Source organism: Ahaetulla prasina, chromosome 14 (genome assembly GCF_028640845.1).
Source record: "Ahaetulla prasina isolate Xishuangbanna chromosome 14, ASM2864084v1, whole genome shotgun sequence".
NCBI classification, from domain to species: Eukaryota; Metazoa; Chordata; class Lepidosauria; order Squamata; family Colubridae; genus Ahaetulla; species Ahaetulla prasina.
The window spans coordinates 19,598,146-19,619,262 of NC_080552.1; the positions used below are offsets into that span (position 1 = coordinate 19,598,146).

At 47.1% G+C, this 21,117-nt stretch overlaps 2 protein-coding genes across 9 annotated transcripts in view; one reads left to right on the forward strand and one right to left on the reverse strand.

The window, feature by feature from the left end:
• Positions 1 to 13,023, forward strand: part of DHRS7B (dehydrogenase/reductase 7B) — a 29,496-nt gene extending 16,473 nt beyond the window's left edge. For 2 of the 6 annotated variants that reach the window (XM_058157273.1, XM_058157278.1), the window contains 2 exons: positions 7,104 to 7,293; positions 11,825 to 12,634. In XM_058157273.1, coding sequence (XP_058013256.1) covers positions 7,104 to 7,293; positions 11,825 to 11,900 — 266 coding nt within the window. In that variant the 3' untranslated portion in view covers positions 11,901 to 12,634. Of the gene's footprint in view, positions 1 to 7,103; positions 7,294 to 9,421; positions 10,235 to 11,824 lie in introns of those variants that run through there. The other 4 variants (XM_058157280.1, XM_058157279.1, XM_058157277.1 and 1 more) reach the window with 3 other exon arrangements.
• On the reverse strand, positions 814 to 21,040 carry TMEM11 (transmembrane protein 11). 3 transcript variants are annotated; one of them, XM_058157286.1, is made up of 3 exons: positions 20,905 to 21,040; positions 19,666 to 19,727; positions 814 to 1,803 (listed from the first exon to the last, which is right to left on the reverse strand). In XM_058157286.1, the coding sequence occupies exons 1-3, from the start codon at positions 20,986 to 20,988 to the stop codon at positions 1,287 to 1,289; spliced, it is 663 nt and encodes a 220-aa protein (XP_058013269.1). In that variant the 5' UTR covers positions 20,989 to 21,040; the 3' UTR covers positions 814 to 1,286. The 3 variants fall into 3 exon arrangements, with proteins under 3 accessions (XP_058013269.1, XP_058013270.1, XP_058013267.1); XM_058157287.1 differs by lacking the exon at positions 20,905 to 21,040 and adding an exon at positions 20,519 to 20,657; XM_058157284.1 differs by lacking the exons at positions 19,666 to 19,727; positions 20,905 to 21,040 and adding an exon at positions 16,476 to 16,747.
• Between the last annotated feature and the right edge of the window lie 77 nt (positions 21,041 to 21,117).

Genomic DNA, 21,117 nt, shown 5'->3' on the forward strand with positions numbered 1-21,117 from the left:
TTTTAAAAAAAATATTTTGTTTTCCCCATTCAATTCTTTAGCACAGGGGTCTGCAAACTTGGCTCTTTTCAGACTTGTGGACTTCAACTCCCAGAGTTCCTTACCCGGCTTTCCTTCACTGTTTCCTGGATGGTCCCGCAGGCCAGATCTAAGCACCCTGCGGGCCACATCCGGCTCACAGGCCTCACATTTGACACCCATGGTGTAGATCCTCTTAGTCTACTGACCAGTGAGCTTTCGCGCAATCTATCCTTTAAAATTGGGTTCTCGGTGGCGCAGTGCTTAGAGTGCAGTCCTGCAGGCTACTTCTGCTGATCACCGGCTGCCAGCACTTTGGCAGATCGAATCTCACTAGGCTCCAGCTTGACTCAGCCTTCCATCCTTCCGAGGTGGGTAAAATGAGGAGCCAGATTGTTGGAGACAAGAGGTTAACTCTGTAAACTGCTTAGAGAGGGCTGTCAAGCGCTATGAAGCGGTACATAAGTCTAAGTGCTATTGCTATTCCTCCCTCCCTCCCTCCCTTCCTTCCTTCTATTAGAATGGAGTACTGCACACTGACTCTGCCCCACTGTGAGCAGTTCGATCCTGACCAGCTCAAGGTTGACTCAGCCTTCCTTCCTTCTGAAGTGGGTAAAATGAGGACTCAGATTGTTTGGGGGGGGGGCGGCGGCAAGAGGCTGACTCTGTAAACCGCTTAGAGAGGGCTGTCAAGCACTGTGAAGCAGTATATAAGTCTAAGGGCTCTTGCTATTCCAGCCCTCTGAAGAATTTCCTACCAATGTTTTTCATTCCAACCAAAAGAAAAAGGACCTCTTGAAATTCTCATCCTTTAATGAATGGTCAGTGATATCTTTGAGCTGGTTCTGTAGAATACAATTAAACAAGATACTTAAAGGTGGTTGTTTTTCCCCCGCAAGGGTGGGTGGAGAGGATGGGTGGAGGAACCAAAATCTACCCACCAACCCCCCTGTATTGTTTTGCTTGCCCCGAGAATCCCATGGCTGTTGTCTTCATCGTTCGCACCCCACCGCAGATCTGAGGCATGAAAAAAAAAATAACAGAAATCCCTTGATGTGATGTGTGATTGTTTCTTTCCCCAAAAAAGAAAAAAATAACCAAAGCAACAACAATAATAATAATAATTGGGTAAACCGAAAAACGGCTTTCTAGGCACCACTTCAAGAGGAAAAAATAGTCGAATTGTTCCTGTAGGAGTCCTTAATATACCATTATCGGTTCGGATGGGTTTCTCTCCCTCCCCCCCCTCCCCCCTTTCTCGGCCGCGATCATACGGCGTAGAGTTCGTACACCTTCTTTACACAGTACACCAGGGCTGCCAGTGCTATCGTGTTGTGCAGTCTCTTCCTGTGCAGATCGTCCTTCCTCACTAGCACGACCGGGGTGGAAGTGGTCAGCGTGTGTAAGGGCAGGCGGGAGAGTTTGTAGGCGTTGTACTCCACCTGGTACTTGCAGCAGGGGTCAAACTGCCAGGAGATGCCGTAGAGGGTGCAGCAGGCCACGCTGAGCACGCCGGCCGGCAGGGAGATGTAGTGGGAGTAATCCACGGGAAGAGCCAGCGGGGTGAAGAGGCAGGCCGTGCCAGCCAGCACCGCCGTCTTGTGCAGGCAGTTCCCCACCGTGATCCAACGCGCCGTCTCGTCCCCGATGCGGGTGGGCTCGATCACAATGTACTTGTACTGGGCTTCCAACGCTTGCTCCAGCTCGTACTCGAACTGGTCCTGCGCGTTCTCCCCGTTGTAGATTTCATGAACGATATAACAGTCTGTGGCAGATAAGGAGACCCTGTTGGAAGGAAAAGAGGAAAGAGTTACTCAGAGGGGTGTGCGGGAACAGGCCTCCTACCCAGTGGCAAAATCCTCCGCGGTATTGCCACCTGTTCGCTGCCCAGGCATGCGCAGTATGCACCAAAACCACGCTGTGTGTACGCATGCACAGTGCACGCCAAAAGCACGCTGCGCACACATGCGCACCAAACACACACTTCGCACGGAAAAAGGCGGCTTGGGAAGGCAAGTAAAACAGCGAGGGGGGGAACAGCTGTGCTGCGCGATTTAGCTTCGGTAGAAAGCAGGATTTCTTGCTTTCTAGCAGGCACAGCTGATCGTTGAAAATACCGGTTCGGATGAACCGGTAGCTTTTTATCAATACCAGTTCGGATGAACTGGTGTGAACGGTAGTATTTCATCCCTGTTCCCACCCCCTCTGCCCTTCCCTTCAAGGATGGCCTTTGGGAGCCCATCGCTGGCACCCTAACGATACCCTTTTTTTTTTTTTTGCCATCTCTGCCCACTCCGTCATCTTCATCATCCGCTCTTCCATTGTCGGAGACGTAAAGAATAACATGGACCTCAGTGATCTTCTAGTCCAGTGGTTCTCAACCTGTGGGTCGCGACCCCGTTGGGGGTCGAATGACGATTTGCCAGAGGTCGCCTAAGACCATCAGAAATATGGGAAGTATACTTGCGAGTCGAAGAATCGCGAATTCGGTTTCAGGCGCGATGAATTAAAAAAGAGAGAAATCTTTGCTCTGATGTCTCCCTCTCAAGCCAGCTGCAATCACTCCCAATCGCTAGCCTAATCTGGCTTCAGGCGCGATAAACTTAATAGGGTCTCTGCTTTAATGCCTCCGTCCTCAAGGCAATCGCAAGCAGTTCAGATCGCTAGCCAATACGGCTTCAGGCGCGATAAATTCAAAAAAACAGTTTGCCACTTTTTTCCCCCTTCTGCGGCTGCTGAGGCGCGCTGAGATTGCTACCTAAAAGAAAATAATTTTACGGTTGGGGTCGCCACATCGTGGGGAATTATATTAAAGGAGTCGCAGCACTATAAAGGTTGAGAACCACTGATCTATTCCAACCCCCTGTTCAAGTCAGAGACCCTAAACCATTTTGGACAAATGGGTTGTCCAATTTCTTCTGAAAGACCTCCCGTGATGGAGAACCCATAACGTCTGGATGCAAGCTGTTCCACTAATTGTTCTCATTGTTTTCACTCTCATTCCTCCTGGTTCTAGATGGATGTTCTGACCTAGGCTTCCCAAGAGCATGAAGCAGACTCCTTGTCCCGACAAAAAACCCTTCTTATTAAGTTATTGTGAATTCTTCTCATTCACATACAGCAAAGTCTTTCAAGGGAGAATTTAGTCACAGATCTTATCTGGCTTGGAGAGTTGTCAGGCTGATATCTTCAAAACTTGGCAAGGAGTCATGAACCAATTAAGCAAACTAATTGTCTCCTGCAAACTCCACTCCCCTTCTGCTCCTTTTATTCCCTCTGGGAGGGGCCATTTATCATCCACCTGTGGCCTTATCCCAAGTCGACCCTTGTTCTTTAGCTGTTCCCTTCATCTGGCAACTCTGCGCATCTGCACACTGGGAACAGGCTCCAGCTGTTCGTCTGCCTCACTGATGTCTGACTCCAAAGGCAGCTAACTCTCAGACGGCCCTGGCCCCCTCTCTGCCTCCAACACAGAGCCCTCATCAGAGCCTTCCCCAGACTCCAGGACTGGCCCAGGTCCCTCCCCAACCTCCTCTCTGTCCGAATCTGCTGCCAACTCTGATAGCCATTGGGGGGTCACAACAATGGATCTCTCTTTAATGATATTCCACCTGCCGTCAGGTGCTTTGGAGAACAGGTTGACACCCTCGTCTCTGTGACAGCCCGTCAAGCAATAGCACTTAGACTTATATACCGCTTCATGGTGCTTTACAGCTCTCTCTAATTGGTTTACAGAGTCAGCCTATCGCCCCCAACAATCTGGGTTCTCATTTGACCCACCTCAGGACAGAAGGCTGAATCAACCTTGAGCCAGTGTGGATCGAACTCCTGGCAGTCGGCAGGTTTAGCCTGCAATACTGCACTCTAACCACTGAGCCACCAGGGCTCAAATGGGCCAACTTCAACTTTCAGACTGGCCCAGCCAGACCAAATGTCTGGTCAAATGTGAAGATCTTGGAGGCCATTCATTGTTGGCAGGAAATCGAAAGGCATTAATTGGAAAAACTAACAGACTGAACGATGGGCTGCTTTGTCCAGTTGGGAAGCGCCACTCCCTCAATTAACTATTGGGCCCCTGGAAAGTCACTTCAAAACCTTGAGGAGCAATGATGTCTACTCGGACCTGTGAAGTGGTGGACTTTGTGGGTCTCCAGAGTTATTTCAAAGAGGCCTCGGGGGTTTGATAATGCCAGACTCGCTCCCAGCTCCTCTGTCAAAACACGTCAGCAAAAGTCAAACGGCATCAAATCCGATTCAGAACGAAGCGGTCGAGTATTTTGCTAGCGCTGGGCTGGGTATACAAAGTGGACTTATCAACTTAGCACATTTTGAAGCCACTACATCAGGGGGGTTGGGGGGGGAAGCTATTGACAAAATCTAAAGCTAAACCATACGGACAGAGAGGGGTCTTTTGTCCAGCCCAGGATATGAGCGAGCTTTGGAACAACTCTATTCAACGCATTCATTCATTGAGGCCTTCATGCCCCTCACAAAAGCAGGATTTGGGTTTCAGGGTATTTGTTTAAGCGCCTGTCTCGAATGCTGGCATCGCTAAGACAGAGGCAAACAGTGTGGATTTTAGCGGTTTGGCCAAATCTCTTCCCTATCACAATCCTAAGCCTGGAAGAGAAGAATCCATTTTAGAGTTGTGTTCCTTGCCCCTTGGTAAGGTTAAGATGGGTGGACTTCACCTCCCAGAATTCCCCGGCCAGCCATGAACAATAGAGTTGGAAAGACCAGAAAGACTATCCAGTCCAGTGATTCTCTCCCTTGGTAAGTTTTAAGATGGATGGACTTCAATTCCCAGAATTCCCCAGTCAGCCATTCTAACTGGGGAATTCTGGGAGTTGAAGTCCACTATATAGCTGTTATAGAAGCTATTTATACCTATGGGAAGAGAAACATGAGCGGGAGGAGGAACTAATGCATGTACATTATGGGTTTCAAATGTACTTTTCAAAAAAAGTACAGAAAAATGGGAAATCACACTTATGAATTATGTATGCTACATTAACCATATGCAGAGGCATTGCCGGCCGTTTCCTGGATCAATCTTAAATATGCTTATTTAAGGTTTGTTTGCTGTTTATAAAAATAAATGGTCTGTTTGAAGAGCTTAATGGAGATCGAAATTTCCAGTAATAGCTCCTGAAAAGAGGTGAATTCTTTCTTTGTGGACAGTTGTGATGTCTCACAAGATTCAAGTCACATGGTACAAGGTCTACCAGAGAGGGTACATGGGTTGTGCCACTTCACAGAGAGACTGCAGTCCCATCTACACCTTCGAAGTAAGTGGCCTGGCCATCCCACCTAGGAATACAGGTCAAGGTAAAGGTTCCCCTCACATATATGTGCTAGTCGTTCCCGGCTCTAGGGGGCATTGCTCCTCTCTGTTTCAAAGCCAAAGAGCCAGCGCTGTCCGGAGACGTCTCCGTGGTCATGTGACCGGCATAACTCAACACCAAAGGCGCAGGGAACGCTGTTCCCTTCCCACCAAAGGTGGTCCCTATTTTCCTACTTGCATTTTTTACGTGCTTTCGAACCGCTAGGTTGGCAGAAGCTGGGATAAGTAACAAGAGCTCACCCCGTTACGTGGCGTTAGAGATTCGAACCGCTGAACTGCTGACCTTTCGATCAACGAGCTCAGCATCTTAGTCCCTGAGCCACTGTGTACCTTTGGAATACAGGTAGCCCTAGACTTACAACAATTCGTGGTGTTTTTTTTATTTGCATTTATATCCCGCCCTTCTCCGAAGACTCAGGGCGGCTTACACTATGTCAAGCAATAGTCTTCATCCATTTGTATATTATATACAAAGTCAACTTTTATTGCCCCCAACAATCTGGGTCCTCATTTTACCTACCTTATAAAGGATGGAAGGCTGAGTCAATCTTGGGCCTGGTGGGACTTGAACCTGCAGTAATTGCAGGCAGCTGTGTTAATAACAGACAGACTTAGTCCGTTGAGCCACCAGAGGTTTAATGACCGAAGTGACAACGGCACTGAAGAAAGTGACTTATGACCGTTCTTCACACTTATGACCGTTGCAGTGTCCCCATGGTGACGCAATCAAAATTCAAAGCCTTGGCAATTGGCTCGTATTTATGACGGGTGCAATGTTCCCGGGGTCATGTGATCCCCTTTTACGACCTTCCGGCCAGCAATGGGGAAGCCAGATTCTCTTAGCAACCCGGGTGGCGAACTTAACAACTGCAATGATTCACTGAGTGACCTCAGCAAGAAAGACCGTAAAATGGGGCAATTATTCACTTATCGACTGTTTTGCCTAGTGACTAAAATCTGAGGGGTCAATTGCGGTCGTTAAGTCGACAACCCGCCTTCTTGTCACCATGTTGGTGTGTTACATTAAGTCATCTGGGGTTGAGATCAGGAGAGGTTGCGTTCACGCAACTTGCCAAATCCCCCATCAACGGTTTACAACCCCCCGCCCATGGTTGCAACGGTCATAAGTGCAAGGATTGGTCGTAAGTCACTCTTTTCAGCCCCACTGTAATTTTGAACGGTCGCTAAACAGGCAGCTGTCCCTCGTTCGGTCATACTAATGGCATCCGCAGCTTTGCATTTCACCAGCAATAGCCCGGAAATGTGTTTTCCTGACGCCAGATTCACTTAAAAACTGTGTTACTAACTTCAAATTTCAGGGATTCGCTTAGCCCAGGGGTCTGCAAACTTGGCTCTTTTAAGACTTGTGGACTTAAAGCAAAGCTGGCTGAGGAACTCTGGGAGTTGAAGTCCACAAGTCTTAAAAGAGCCAAGTTTGCAGACTCCTGGCTTAACTGATACGGCGAGAAAATTAGCAAAGTGAGGCAAAATTCACTGAACAATGACCTCGCTTAGTTACAGAACTGTTGGGGTCACTTGTGGTCATAAGTTGAGCACATACATATATTTCCCAGGAAAGCTACAATGCTCTTCCCTTCCAAGAAACATTCTGTTCTTTAAGTAGAGGATCGCTATGCAGAAATGTAACAAGGAGCTTGCACGAAAGAAGGGGAAATACTTTACATTTTCTTCTCTAATAAAAGGACAAAATTATAATTCCTATTCAATTCTGTCCCATTAGGCGAAGCAAAAGTTTTGAAAACACAAGCAAAAGACCGAATTTCTCTTTTACATCACGCAAACTGCCCTTTAAAGCAAAAACACCAGCCTGTCACAAATGTGCCCAGCAACACTTACAAGATTTATGCCTATTGGAACAAAAACTACCCCGTGGAAACAAATTATAGATATATAGTGATCCAACCAGTCGGGTAAGGAGCAATTAATAATATTTATTGCTTTCTTGGCACTTTCCGAACATTTAGAAGGTACTTATTGAAACAGCCCAGAGATGGTTAATTGTGTTAATTACAGTCACCCAGGTTCACAAGAGGAAAAAAAAATAAGCCGATAATTTATGGTTGAAACATAAATTGCAAAACTAAAACAGCCACTCATGTTTAAACTGTGAAACGAATGACTCGGCAGTTTTAAGAGATCCCAGTTTTTACACAAAACAGGAGCACAGGAGGATAATGTAACACAGAGAGTGGAAAACCAGTTTGGTGTTGTTAACAATTAATGTTAAGCCTGCAAACCAGGAGATGGTGAGTTCCAGATCCGCCTTAGGCACAAAAGCTAGCTAGGTGACCTTGGGCCAGTCACTTTCTCTCCACCCTGGGAAGGAGGCAACGGCAAACCACCTCTGAGAAACCTTGCCAAGAAAACAGCAGGCAATCTTTTGAGATTCACACAACACTGAACGGAACAATTTAAAAAAAAATTCTGTTATGCATCTTTAGATACAACAATTGAGCCTTTAGACCAAGCCCTACCCAGATTCTGGAACATCACTTGCATTGACCCAAGCCAAACATCAAGACATTAAACCAAATGTCCCTAAAAAATTAAAATCAATACTTTGCTTATAGCTGGGACACTACACATATCAAGCTAACCTACAGCCTAGACACAGTTTCTCAAATAAGCCACAACGGGCAAAAGTCACAGATCACATAAACACGCGTTATGGATTAACTACGGGTGTTGGCAACCCGTGGCTCCAGAGCCACATGTAGCTCTTTGACTCCTCTTCTGCTGCTCCCTGCTGACCCAGTCATATGTCCCAAGAAGGCATGAGCTTCTCTGCATAGCCACGCGGCTGAAGCAACCCTAGTGTTCTCTCCGTACTGCCCATGATCGGAATTTTACGATTCCATGTCCTTCCCAGGCAGCTCAGCACCAGCCGCGGTCCCCTTCGTGTCAGCTCAGGAAGGAGAGGAATGGGAAGCAGCCGCCAGCACCAGATGCAGGAAGGGAGGAGCTCAGCGCGGCCAGCTACTCACCTGAGCACACAATGGCAGCAGCAGGAGTTGCTGCTGCCACCGCCACCATTATCCTGGCCCAGGAGGGTAGCCCACTTGTGCGCACATGCAAGAGAGAGAGAGAATGAGCGAGAAAAGAGGAGAAAAAGAGAGAAAATGATGGCGAGAATGAGAGAGGAAAAGAGAGAAACAATTGAGAAAGAGGGAGAGAGAAATGAGAGAGCAGGAGGGAGAGAATGACAGAGAAGGAAAAGAGAGGGAAACAAATGAGAGAAAGGGGAGAGGAAGGAAGGAAGGAGAGGGGGAGAGGAAAGAGAAAAACAGAAATGAGGGGGGAGAGAGAGAGAAGGTCTGCGTAGGCTAGCTGGGTGTGTGTCATGTGACTGGGTGGGAGTGATGTTGAGTTGGCAATGCCCACCTAGGTTTTGTGGCTCCCGGTGTTTTCTTTTCTGTGGGAAACGGGTCCAAACAGCTCTTTTGAGTGTTTAAGGCCGCAGAATCCCTGGATTAACATAAGGCAGGACCTAAAGCACGATCAAAGAACACTGGAAAATAATTGAGCGCTAGTTTATTATGCAACCTAATTACCGATCCAGCCAGGCCAACAATCAATTCATAACATTGCTGGCAGAAACTTCAAAAAAGTTTTAAGCATCGGAGCTGGCTGTTCAATTTCCTATCGCTCCACGCATTATTGTCTTTGAGGAGAAAACTGACTTGGGCCTCCCATATCCAAAAGGGTTCTAACGCTGAGCCAAATCACAGCCCTTTTTCAATTTCTGCAACTCAATAATTAATTTAAGAAGTTTCGCCACTTTACAATAGGTGAGCCTCAACTCCCACAATGAAGTCCCATCTATCTTGAAATTGCCAAGAAACAATGCAGCAGGGCGGGTGTGTGTGTGTGTCCAACTTTCAGATTTATGGACTTCAACTCCCAGAATTCCCCAGCCAGCTCTGAGCTTTGGAATGCTGGGAACTGAAGTCCACAAGTCTTAAAGCGGCCAAAGCTGGAGGACACCCCTGCAATGCTGCATTATTAATCCCACTAATAATAGTCCTTTCATACCCATAGCTCTGCCTTCAAAGCTTGCCAGCAGTCCAAAGACAACGTCAAGGAAAAGGGCCAGGAAAAACAGCTTTGAATCGGAGGAATCGGGATACCAAGGACTGAACCATTGTGAAAACAGGCAGATAACGGGTGTGAACCTAATTCATTGTATCTAAACTACGTTCCTAGCTGCAGCCAGCAACTCTTGGAGATGTTTCCAGAAAAAGCAGGGGAAGAAAAAACGATGTGGGAGAAACTCTTAAAGCAGGGATGTCCAATCTTGTTGACTTTAAGACTTGTGCACTCGCCAAACTGCCTGGGGAATTCTGGAAGTTGAAGTCCACAAAGTCTTAAAAGTCAACAAAACTGCTGCTTGAGGAATTCTGGGAGTTGAAGTCCACAAAGTCTTAAAAGTCAACAAAACTGCTGCTTGAGGAATTCTGGGAGTTGAAGTCCACAAAGTCTTAAAAGTCAACAAAACTGCTGGTTGAGGAATTCTTGGAGTTGAAGTCCACAAAGTCTTAAAAGTCTAACGAAACTGGTGCGCGAGGAATTCTGGGAGTTGAAGTCCACAAGTCGTAAAGTTTCCAAGTTTGGACACTCCTGCCTTAAAGGAAAGAATCCACTGGGATGCTGTTATTACTTGCCCAGAAACATGAGATCTAAATTCACCACATGGTTCAAAGAAGAATTTTTCGGGGACAGCTGCTTGGAAGCCTTCAGGACAAGAATGCCTATCAACCCTCCCACGTTTTCAGAAATATAGATCAGCCAGCGAATATGTTTCCCAGGGTGAACGTAAAAACACCGCCGCTAATTCTACTTAAGGGCGAGGAACAAAGGGGATGTTTCCAACAATCTGGGGGTGGGGGTGGGTGGGAAAAGAGACTTTATTACAGAGCAAATAAATATTAATAAATGCAAGCCAGGGTGTGCCCTTGTAACTCTGGACGGGATCCCAGAATACAATGGAAACATACTTTAGAGCTGGGACCCGCTCGGGAGAGTATGTAGAAGACTAATAATAAAACGTACTCTTTGCCTTGTATTAGAGAACGGTTTTGTGCCGTGGAAAGGCTGGAAACTAGGTGGCTGTGAGTTCTAGTTCCTCCTCAAGCATGGAAAGCCAGCTGGGTGACTTTGGGCCAATCACCAGGAGGCTGTGAGTTCTAGTCTCACTGCAGGCAAGGAAACGAGCTGGATGATTTTGCACCAATCACCAGGAGACTGAGAGTTCTAGTCCCGTGTTAGGCATGAAAACCAGCTGAGTGACTTTGGGCCAATCACCAGGAGACTGGGAGTTCTAGTCCTGTGTTAAACATGGAAGCCAGCTGGGTGACTTTGGGCCAATTACCAGGAGACTGTGAGTTCTAGTCTCACTTCAGGCATGAAAACAAACTGGATCACTTTGGACCAATCACCAGGAGACTATGGGTTCTAGTCCCGCGTTAGGTATGAAAGACGGTTGGGGTGACTTTGGACCAGTCTCTCTGTCTCTGTCTCTGTCTGTCTGTCTGTCTCTCTCTCTCAACCCAACCTACCTCACAGGATTGTTGTCATGGGGAGAACAGGAGGAGGAAGGAGTGTTAGATATGTTTGCCCCTGTGAGTTGCTTATAAAAGACGAGATAAAAATCTAGTAAATCAATAAAAATAAATCAACTAGAGAGACCGGAGCAATAAAGCATCTGCTTCAACCAACGTTTCCTCGCTGTGGTTTAATGGTTAACCCTGTTGAACAAGCAACCTAAGAAATGCAAACTAGATAACCGATGTCATCTTTTGACTGGCAACAAAATCCACATGTCCGTTGAGGGACAATGGATAACATGCAAAGTATTTGTAGCTGAGTTCTTTAGAGCAGGGGTCTCCAACCTTGGTCCCTTTGTGGACTTCAACTCTCAGAGCTCAAAGCAAAGCTGGCTGAGGAGCTCTGAGAGTTGAAGTCCACAAGTCTTAAAGGGACCAAGGTTGGAGACCCCTGCTCTAAGACATTTCCTGAAAAAAATTACCGTATATACTCGAATATAAGCCGATCCGAGTATAAGCCGAGGTCCCCAATTTTACCCCAAAAACTGGGGTAAACTGGGGACTCGAGTATAAGCCGAGGGAGGGAAATGAGGCACCTACCGGTTGGGGAAAGCCTCCTCCTCAGCTGAGAAGGCTGGCGGCCCCCGCCCGCCTCACTGCACCGGCAGGGCTTCCGTCCGGTAAAATGTGAAAAAAAGAAAAAAAAAAAACTCGAGTATAAGCCGTATATACTCGAGTATAAGCCGAGGGGCTTAAAAAAAAAAAAAAAACTCGAGTATAAGCCGTATAGACCCGAGTATAAGCCGAGGGGACATTTTTCAGCACAAAAAACGTGCTGAAAAACTCGGCTTATACTCGAGTATATACGGTAAGTTCTTTTTCTTTCATTCCTTTGCAGATCCAACTATTTTAACAACGAAAAAAAAACAACAACCTTGCAGCCCATCATGCAGCAAGCCACATTGAGAAGTTAGAAAAGTTTGTTGCCAAGTTTGAAACTGGACAGTAGAATAAAAATTAAGTTGCTGTTTTCAGATTCCGTTACATAATAGTTGGGTTGTAACAATTTTTCTTTCAGAAAGTAACCCCAGCGGAAGAAAATAAAAATATTCATTTCCCACTTTTCATTCAGGAGCTCAAGCCTTCCAAACCATATTTAGACCCTTTACTTTCCATGCCAACAAAAATATCCATTTGTCCATTTTTCTACCTTGCTAGAAAAGCCAACGGTGAAATATTTAAAAGTTTCCAAGCTAAAAGCTCACCCACAAATCAATTAATTCCATGCCAGCTCCCAAGCTAATTTTCCAAATCCAAAACAAATACATCACCCACCTAAACAACAACAACAACAAAAATGCAAATCAACCCGCATCAACAATTGTGCACCCAGAAGTCACTTTTGGAAGATTCAAGGGAATGTTCAGAAATGACAAATTCAAAAAAAATAACACTTGCAGGGTAGAAATGGTGAATTGAAGAATGAACCGGCCTTTGTAATTTCTCTCCAGAGAAACTGATCTGAAAGTGAGTTTCAAAATGAGCTACAAGAATGATACGGAAAAAGATGCTAGGCTGGATAATACGAATAAAAAATGGCTTCATAATTGAAAGCGATGTACAAATAATCAATAAAAGGAGTTACTTGGATAACTTTCCTATACTGGACTGACCCCCCCCCCCAAAAAAAGGCTCATTAAAGTTTTGAAGGACTTTGTGAGAAGGGACTAAAAAAAAGATGAAATCAAATCCTAGAACATTATTTGATGGGATTAAAGATCAAGATTGTTAAAAGGAAGAATGTAAAGTTGGTTTATTTGATCAAGCTTAAAATAGATCTGGCGCTTATGACTAATAATTCTTAATGGCCTTTTGCTAAAATCAAGACTGAAAAATGAGGCATTTAAGGAAAGTAAGCGATAGAGATTGGCAAGAAGATATCATATGTTATATTTTAAAAGGTGATAAGTTACTAAAATAGTTTGTACTTGTGATGAAGAGAGTAGTTATTTCTTTATATATAATACACACACACACACACACACACATATATATTTACTGTCAAAGAAATAAAGGGAGACTAGTATAGATCTATTTCAAGCTATTTAGTTCTCATCAGCTAGCCATGCCCTTCTGAGATTCGAACTGGAACTTGCTTGCATATTAGGCAGATGTATTAACCTTTAAGCCACAGGTTCTCCTTGCTTTGTCAGCTGTACCAAGTCAGCTGGCTTAGAGGTTAATACATCTGCCTAATATGCAAGCAAGCCCAGGTTCGAATCCCAGAAGGGCATGGCTAGCTGATGAGAACTAAATAGCTTGAAATAGCTCTATACTAGTCACCCTTTATTTCTTTGACAGTAAATATAAATTTAACACAAAAATAGTTTGTCGGGAAAGTGACTACCTGGGGCTGAAAGACGAAAGGGAAGTAGTATGCTCCCTTCCTCCCATATTTGGGTAGACCAGGTTGCTTCGATAGGAAAAAACCCACATAATCTTTCCCCCTGGTACAGCTGACAAAGCGAGGAGGAGAACCTGTGGCTTAAGAGATTAATACATCTGCCTAATATGCAAGCAAGCTCAGGTTCGAACCCCAGAAGGGCATGGCTAGCTGATGAGAACTAAATAGCTTGAAATAGCTCTATACTAGTCACCCTTTATTTCTTTGACAGTAAATATACATTTAACACAAAATAGTTTGTCGGGAAAGCGACTGCCTGGGGCTGAAAGACGAAAGGGAAGTAGTATGCTCCCTTCCTCCCAGACCAGGTTGCTTCAATAGGAAAAAACCAACTTTATTTATATATGTGTGTGTGTATGTGTGTGTGTGTGTTTACTATATTCTTTTCTTTTTTCTTTCTTTCTTGCAGCTTGTCTTTTTCTTTTGTTCTTTATCTTTTTAATTGTAATCTTTTTAATAAAATGTCTATAAATTTTTTTTAAAAAAAAATTAGGAGCACTGAGGAACCACCTTCAGAAGCGAACTAGGACACTTGTGTCTCCCTGATTCCACCAGGCGAGAATTTCCTGAGCCGCGGACGGATCTTGACTTTTCTCTTCCCACATTCTCCCCCAGATGTCCACCCCAACCCACAATGAGTTGCGCTCACTGCCTTGACTGATATATAAACACAGAGAGATAAACATCTAATCATCAGCATCAGCATCATTCCCCTTCCAAGCCAAGCCCAGCCTTTTTCACAAAACCTGGGCCTTTCCAAAGCAGCTACTCTGTCCTCTCCCACCCAGCACTTCCCTGGGACAAATGCAACTTCACACCCGCCTCCAACCAGCCCCAAATTTTTCATCCATGCCTTTCATTGCTCCCAGCCTCCCCTCCTTTCCTGCAGCCACAGCCACCCAAGGCCCCACCCAGGTCATATCCCTGCAGCTGCATTAATAGGACAGGCTCTTTTTCTATGGGTTGTTCCATCAAATCCCCCTTTGCCCAGCTTCTACCAGCCCTGTTAGGTAGTCCAGAAAAAGCACACCCAGGAGAACTCAATCTATATCTATTGTAAGGTTACCCTAACAGTGTCTAGGAAAATTCTCAGTCATTCAGGTCATAGTTGCCCGAAGGTGCTTTTTTTTTTCAAGAGGCAACTGGACTTTCTGGGGTTTTTTTTTCCTTTGAAGATGTTTCACTTCTCATGCAAGAAGCTTCTTCAGCTCCGACTGGATGGTGGGGAATGAAAGGATTTATATCCCTTGCAGACAGAGTTGGACATTTGCATCCTTTTTAAAGAGTCCTTGAGGTCACTTGGAGGTTTATCAGTGTCCTCAGGGTCACCTGAGTGGTGCAAATGGGTACAGAGCCTTCTTGGAACTGCTGAAAGGATTGTGTTGTGGGCTGGAGATAGATGAGGTCGTATCCCTCCCCTTGAGGGAGGGCTGTCTGATTTTGACATAGATAGCTTCTTTGATCTCTCTTCTTTCAAACCAGTGGATCCCTCTGTCCAAAATGTGGGCTTTGCTGTCTTCAAAAGAGTGGCCTTTGTCTTCGAGATGCAGATGGACTGCTGAATCTAGTCCCGATGGGTTTGTTCCCCTATGTTGTGCCATGTGTTTAGGAAGTGGTTGAAAGCTCCACACCCATTTGCACCACTCAGGTGACCCTGAGGACACTGATAAACCTCCAAGCGGCCTCAACAGCTCTCTAAAAGGATGCAAATGACCAACTCTGTCTGCAAGGGATATAAATCCTTCCATTCCCCACCATCCAGTCAGAGCTGAAGAAGCTTCTTGGATGAGAAGCGAAACGTCTTCAAAGAAGAACCAGAAAGTCCAGTTGCCCTTTGGGGGGGAAAAAAAACACTTTTGAGTTACCCCAACAGAATCTTGCAGGGCTGGAGGACTTTTTCCCCTCTCTCCTCTATCCCCCCCCCCATTACTTTGACTCTCCACCCCCCACTCAATTCCTGCTTTGGACTCTCCTTCGACCCTTGTCCACCCAAGGTCATTCTCACAACCCTTGACTGGGTCACACCACCAGCCTCAACCTACCCGCCCATCCCTTCCTCCCTCTCCCCCAAGGTTGGTTTAAACTCCCTCCCCCATCCCTTCCTCTCTCCACCCCTCAACTGGTTTTAACACCCCCATCCCTCCCTCCCTAAGGTTGGTTTAACCCCATCCCTTCCTCTCCCCCGGACTGGTTTTAACACCCCCATCCCTCCCCCAAAAGGTTGGTTTGACCCCTACATCCCTCCTACCCCAAAGACTGGTTTAACCACCCCCCATCCCTTCCTCCCTGCCCTCCCAAGGCCTGTTTAACCACCCCCCATCTCTCCCTCCTACCCCCAAGGCTGGTTTAATCCTCCCCATCCCTCCCTTCTGCCCCCAAGTCTGGGTTTAAGCCCCCATCTCTTCCTCCTCCTCCCTCCCCACCCCCCCAAGCAGTGGTGGGATTCAGCCAGTTCGCACCACTTCGGGAGAACCGGCTGTTAACTTTCTGAGCAGTTTGCAGAACTGGTTGTTGGAAGAAATCATTAGGGCAGAGAACCGGTTGTTAAATTACTTGAATCCCCCCACTGCCCCCAAGCCTGGTTTAAACCTCCCCCCCACACACACACACACACTTCCAGCTTCAAGAGCCCTGGTGCAGCTCAACTCGGGGAGGGGGGGGGGATCCCTCCTGCACCTTTCTCCTCCCCTTCCCCACTATTAATGTGACCTCCCCCCCTCACCCCCATGTTTAATTTAAGACGCGCAATCCAATGGGTGGCTTTTTTTGTGTGTGTTGGGGGTGGGGGGGAGGAGAGACGTCTCAAAAGGCCGGGCGAGGGAAGGTGGGGGGGGGGCGGGGGCGTTTCGGCCGCGCTGGGGACGATGGGCGTTGTAGTCCTTGGAGGCCGCTTGCCCTCCCTTCTCCTCCTCCTCCTCCTCCTCAAAAATAGCCCTCAGCCTTTTGGCCAAGCAGTGGCCGCCCTCCCTCCCTCCCTCTCAGGCGGGGAGGGGGCTTGTAGCGCCCCCCCACCCGACCCCGGAGCCGCTTCCCTGCCCCACAGGCCCTGCTCCGAGGCCCGGCTTGGCCGGCGGGCGGGACTCACCTCTCCCTGGCGGCGGCGCCGCCGCTGGAGCTGCCGGGCCCCGCGCGCCTCCTTCCCCAGGCCGCCATCTTGGAAAAAGGCTTCGCAAATGTCTCCGCCGAAAGGGGCAGCGGACGGCGGGGCTCGGCGGAGGGCGGAGAGGGAGGATTCGGGATCCGCCTCCCGAGGGCTGCCGGGAAACGGAGTCCGGGAGGAGGCCGCGGGGGAAGCCCCGGCAACGAGCGCCTCCTCTCGGACAAACTACAATCTCCAGACATCACGGCGGCGGAAAGGGACGGGGCGGGAGAAGAGCGCGAGCGGTGCCGCCTGGGAAAGGGAGTTCCGCTGCCAGGGAAGGCGGGGGGAGGAGAGGGACGGGAAAACTACCTTTCCCAGGGAAGGGCGGGAGAGGGACGGGCTTCACGGTGGGAGGCGCCCCGAGAGCGCGAGGGGGCGGGGAGAGGAAAAGATTTTAGCCCGACTTCGGAGAGTGGGCGGGGGTGTCTTGGCCGGCGTTCTGGCTCCGCCCACTTTGCGCGGCTCAGCCAATGGGAGCGCGGCACCTCGTTTTCTCGGGGCTTCGGAATCCGAACGCACGTTTGCAATGGGAAATAAGTAATAAAACGAATTTTTTTTAAAAAAACAACAATGAAGCAAAACACGTGGCTTTCCGTTCAACGGCCCACGTGCCTCCGCTCCATTGCAAGCAGCGCTTGCCATTGCAAAGTTCCCTAAGGAATGGGACTTTTTTGGTGGAAGAGTCCTGCTGGGCGATCATCAAACCAGCGATAAACCATGGTTTGTTTAAAAAAAAAGAAACCACGACCCAACACCAAAGGTCACACTAAGCCAGAAAAGAACCTGGGAAAACACCCAAGTTAGCAAATAAACCTGGTCACTTTAAAAAGTGTGGACTCCCAACTCCCAGAATTTTCCTGCCAGCTATTAGCTTGATCGAGTTTGAATAACCTGCTAACTGAACTCAACTCCTATGATTTTCGAAACCTGTTGCAATAGACTTGATTTAATATATTATGGCTTAGCGCTGCCTGTGAATCTGTCCAAGAAACGGCTTTTTCTGCGGCCTCTGGACCTCGGCTTGAAACGTTGCTCTGTCTAGAATAGACTCACAGATAATTGATAATGATCGAGTGATTGATTGATTGATGATGAGATGATAGGAGAGAGGGAGAAAGATGAGGGAGAAAAGAAAGAAAAAAGGGGGAGAGAAAGGAGGGAGAAAAGAAAAGGGAGGGAGGGAGAAAGAGAAAGAGGAGAAAAGAAAGAAAAGGAGGGAGGGAGGGAGGGAGAAAGGGAGAAAAAGGAAGGGAGGGAGAGGGAGAAAGAAAGGAGGGAGAAAAGAAAGAAAAAGGAGGGAGGGAGGGAGAAAAAGAGGGAGAAAAGAAAGAAAAAGGAGGGAGGGAGAAAGAAAGGAGGGAGAAAAGAAAGAAAAAGGAGGGAGGGAGGGAGAGGGAGAAAGAGGGAGAAAAAGGAGAGAGAAGAGAGAGGGAGAAAGAAAGGAGGGAGAAAGAGGGAGAAAGAGAAAGGGAGAAAAGAAAGAAAAGAGGGAGGGAGGGAGGGAAGGAAGAGGGAGAGCTTGATTGATTTCAGTCTTTGGCATAAGTGAATCTATGCCCTTTTTTCCCATTGTCTTACCAGTCCCCAGCCCCACCAAATCAAGTGATCTTAAGTGACCAAACAGCTTAGCCATGCTTTTAAAAATTATATTTCATGCAACAGCGTCCAATTTTTATTAATAACACAACCCGAGAAGGAAAAATATTAAAAACACATGTACACCAACCAGAAAGGTCATTGTTAAGAAGTCCTGAGTCAGAAAGGCACATAGAATAAGGGTGAAAATAATCCCACGTCATCGGTGGGAAAATATGGAGTCGGCCCCCCCTCCGGCCCTCCGAATCTGATGGCTCTTGAAATTGCAGGTGGTTCTTGAAGCTCTTGTGTGCCCACCTAGTGGACTTCCCATCCTCAATCTAACAATAAAGAAGTGTTTTATCCGTGCACCGTTCTTCCTCCAGCGGATCCCAAAAGTATTTTTCCTCCTCAAGGAAAGAAAATTTCCTTTCATTCCCCCAATTTGGCCTCTTCTAGAGAAGTTGGGACTTCCAAGAATCTCTAGTCTAGTCAGTTCAACCACAGCTGGAATTTCACCACCTCTGCGACAGACCAAAGCTGCACTGAAACCCTTACAACTGAGATACTTCAATAGAGAAAAACGGGGGGGGGGGAGGGGGGGAGGGGCCTCCTCCATTCCGCCCCCTTGGACTTTGTGAGTCCTTCAAGGATAAAGGACCTGATTGCTCTCACCCCTGTCTTCCCCCTGCTGTCCTTGGAGATCCCTGTCCCTCTGCAATGCAGAAATTAAAAACTGCAGAAAAGAGAGGATTTTTTCTCCCCAAAAAATAAAAGCATCTGTGTCACTAAAAAAATATCTCAGTAAGTTCAACAAACTTTTGTTGGGACATCATGGAAGAAAGCTGGAGCACCTCTGAAATATTGCATTTCAGACTAACTCTGACCTTTGCAAGCCTCCCTCTTCAGCCGAGGAAAGTATTTTCCCATCGTATTTAGGACAAATCATCTCTCTTCGCCTCCTCGGCACCCAATAATATTTTCTAGATAAGGAGGGCATCTTCAGGGAGAGACAACTGAAGACAAGGGAAGGTGCCATGACAGGTAGTGAACAGTAAGGAGAAGTTCAAGTTTTCGAATGGTATGACAAGCAGTCTTAACACTGTCACTTGCTGGGAGGGCAGATGTCTATCAAATAAGCGGGGTGTGTGTGTGTGTGTGTGCATGAGAGTGCCAGTTCTCCCACAAAACTTCTTCAGCTTGGACTCTCACTGGTCTGTATTTTTAGAACAGTGTTTCTCAAAATGCGGCAATTTTTAAGACGGGCGGACTTCAACTCCCAGAAATCCCCTGCCAGGAATTCTGGGAGTTGAAAGTTCACCCATCTTAAAAGTTTGCCAAGTTTGAGAAATGTTTGCTTTTAGAGCCATCCACGAACCAAACCACACAATACCATTGTGCTCCAAATATTACCCTTTGGGGCAGGGGTCTCAAACCTTGGCAACTTTAAGCCTGGCGGACTTCAACTCCCAGAATTCTCCAACCAGGAATTCTGGGAGTTGAAAGTTCACCCATCTTAAAGTTGCCAAAGTTGGAATCCTCTGCTTTAGGTACTGACCTTATCTCATTTTCTCCATTTATTTCTGCTGAAATTCCCAAAGACACACCTAAGGAACTGAACTGGGCAGAAGAAGAAGAAAAAAAAGGGGGGGGGTTAGGGACACTTAGATCCCCAAAGAAATTTAAATTCTGTGGCAAAATTAACCCAAGAAAATCCTTCCGGCTACCACCCTCCTAATAAACCAAGTTTCCCAGTGTGGGTACCTTCTGTATTGGCCCAGGGTGATGGAAACTGTAGTCCTAGACATTTGGAGTGTGCTTGGCTAGGGACAATAGGACTAAATCACACACCCCCATTCAGGAGTGGGTGGAGGGAGGAAGAGAGCAGGAAACAGAAGGTGGATTACGGCTTCCTGCAAAATCTTATTGTATTATCTTGCAATAAGTCATTGCAATCTAAAGAGGTAACTTTGGACAATCGTCTCACTCTTGGATATGCAATGTTTAAATAGGAGCATCCAACCTTGGCAAACTTTTAAGACCTGTGGGAATTCTGGGAGTAAGGAGTCCCACCAGTCTCAAAAGTTGGAGAATCCAAAGATCGGCGGACTCTCAGGATTTTCCACAGGTCTTCAACTTGCCAAGATTGGACGTTCCTCGTTTAAGCCATCCTCTCAGGGGCCCTCTCTATCATTCTGATGACCCATTCTTCCCAGGATCCTGAGCCGTCTTCGCCAGAAGCGAAGGGCTGAAGCAAGGAAGACAGTTCGATCAAAGCTAGAAAGCCAACCATTTCTCCCTCGGAGTAAGACCCCTTTCGTTTCACGCCCTCTTTTCTTGAATCAGCATGCGCCAATTCACCTCAAAGACAACCTTCTAACCGAATCTCCTGTTTGAGCCCCGCAAAGTACCTGGGCGTTCACTTTGTAGGATTCCATCTCACTTGCTCTATTGGCATTATGGATCCGTTTAAAAAAACAAAAGAAAAGAAAAAAACCCAGCTGGAGTAGAAAAACTCTTCTGCTTGGAGGTGCCCATCATTTGTTCAACACTCTTCCAACACTCTTCCCTTTCTTGTGTCCATCCTTCTTAGCCCTCCCGCTCTTATTCTTCTTCTTCTTCTTGCGGATAGCAGGAAATATTCCCCACCCAAGGAGATTGAGAAGGGAGGAAGGTCCCACCAAAAGGGGATAAGTAGCCACGCCAGCCCATCCCTCAAAATGTCCACGGAACCCAGCTAAGCCTCTCCTTCACACAGCATCACCCCAAAACACTCAACACGTTGCCATGATGTTACCCTTTGCAAGCTCAGTCGAGCAAAAGTCCCTCCTTCATGCCAAGTCCACGCTTCGGTAGGGGCACCAGGGTGGTGAGATCGCATGGCAGAAGCACAATCGTTTATTTAACCTCTTGTTAAAGGCTCCAGGTTTAGCCTGCGCGTGGCCGTACGATCAACCTAGCCGAGGGGTTGGGAGGCCAAGGCAGCTCAGCTTCTTGTCTTCTGCATGGT

Coding starts and splice junctions, on each gene's coding strand:
- TMEM11 (XM_058157284.1), bottom strand. CDS start 16,732: ATGTCTGGAGATTGTAGTTTGTCCGAGAGGAGGCGCTCGTTGCCGGGG. Junction 1,804..16,475: donor GGCGCCGCCGCCAGGGAGAG/GTGAGTCCCGCC, acceptor TCCTTCCAACAG/GGTCTCCTTATCTGCCACAG.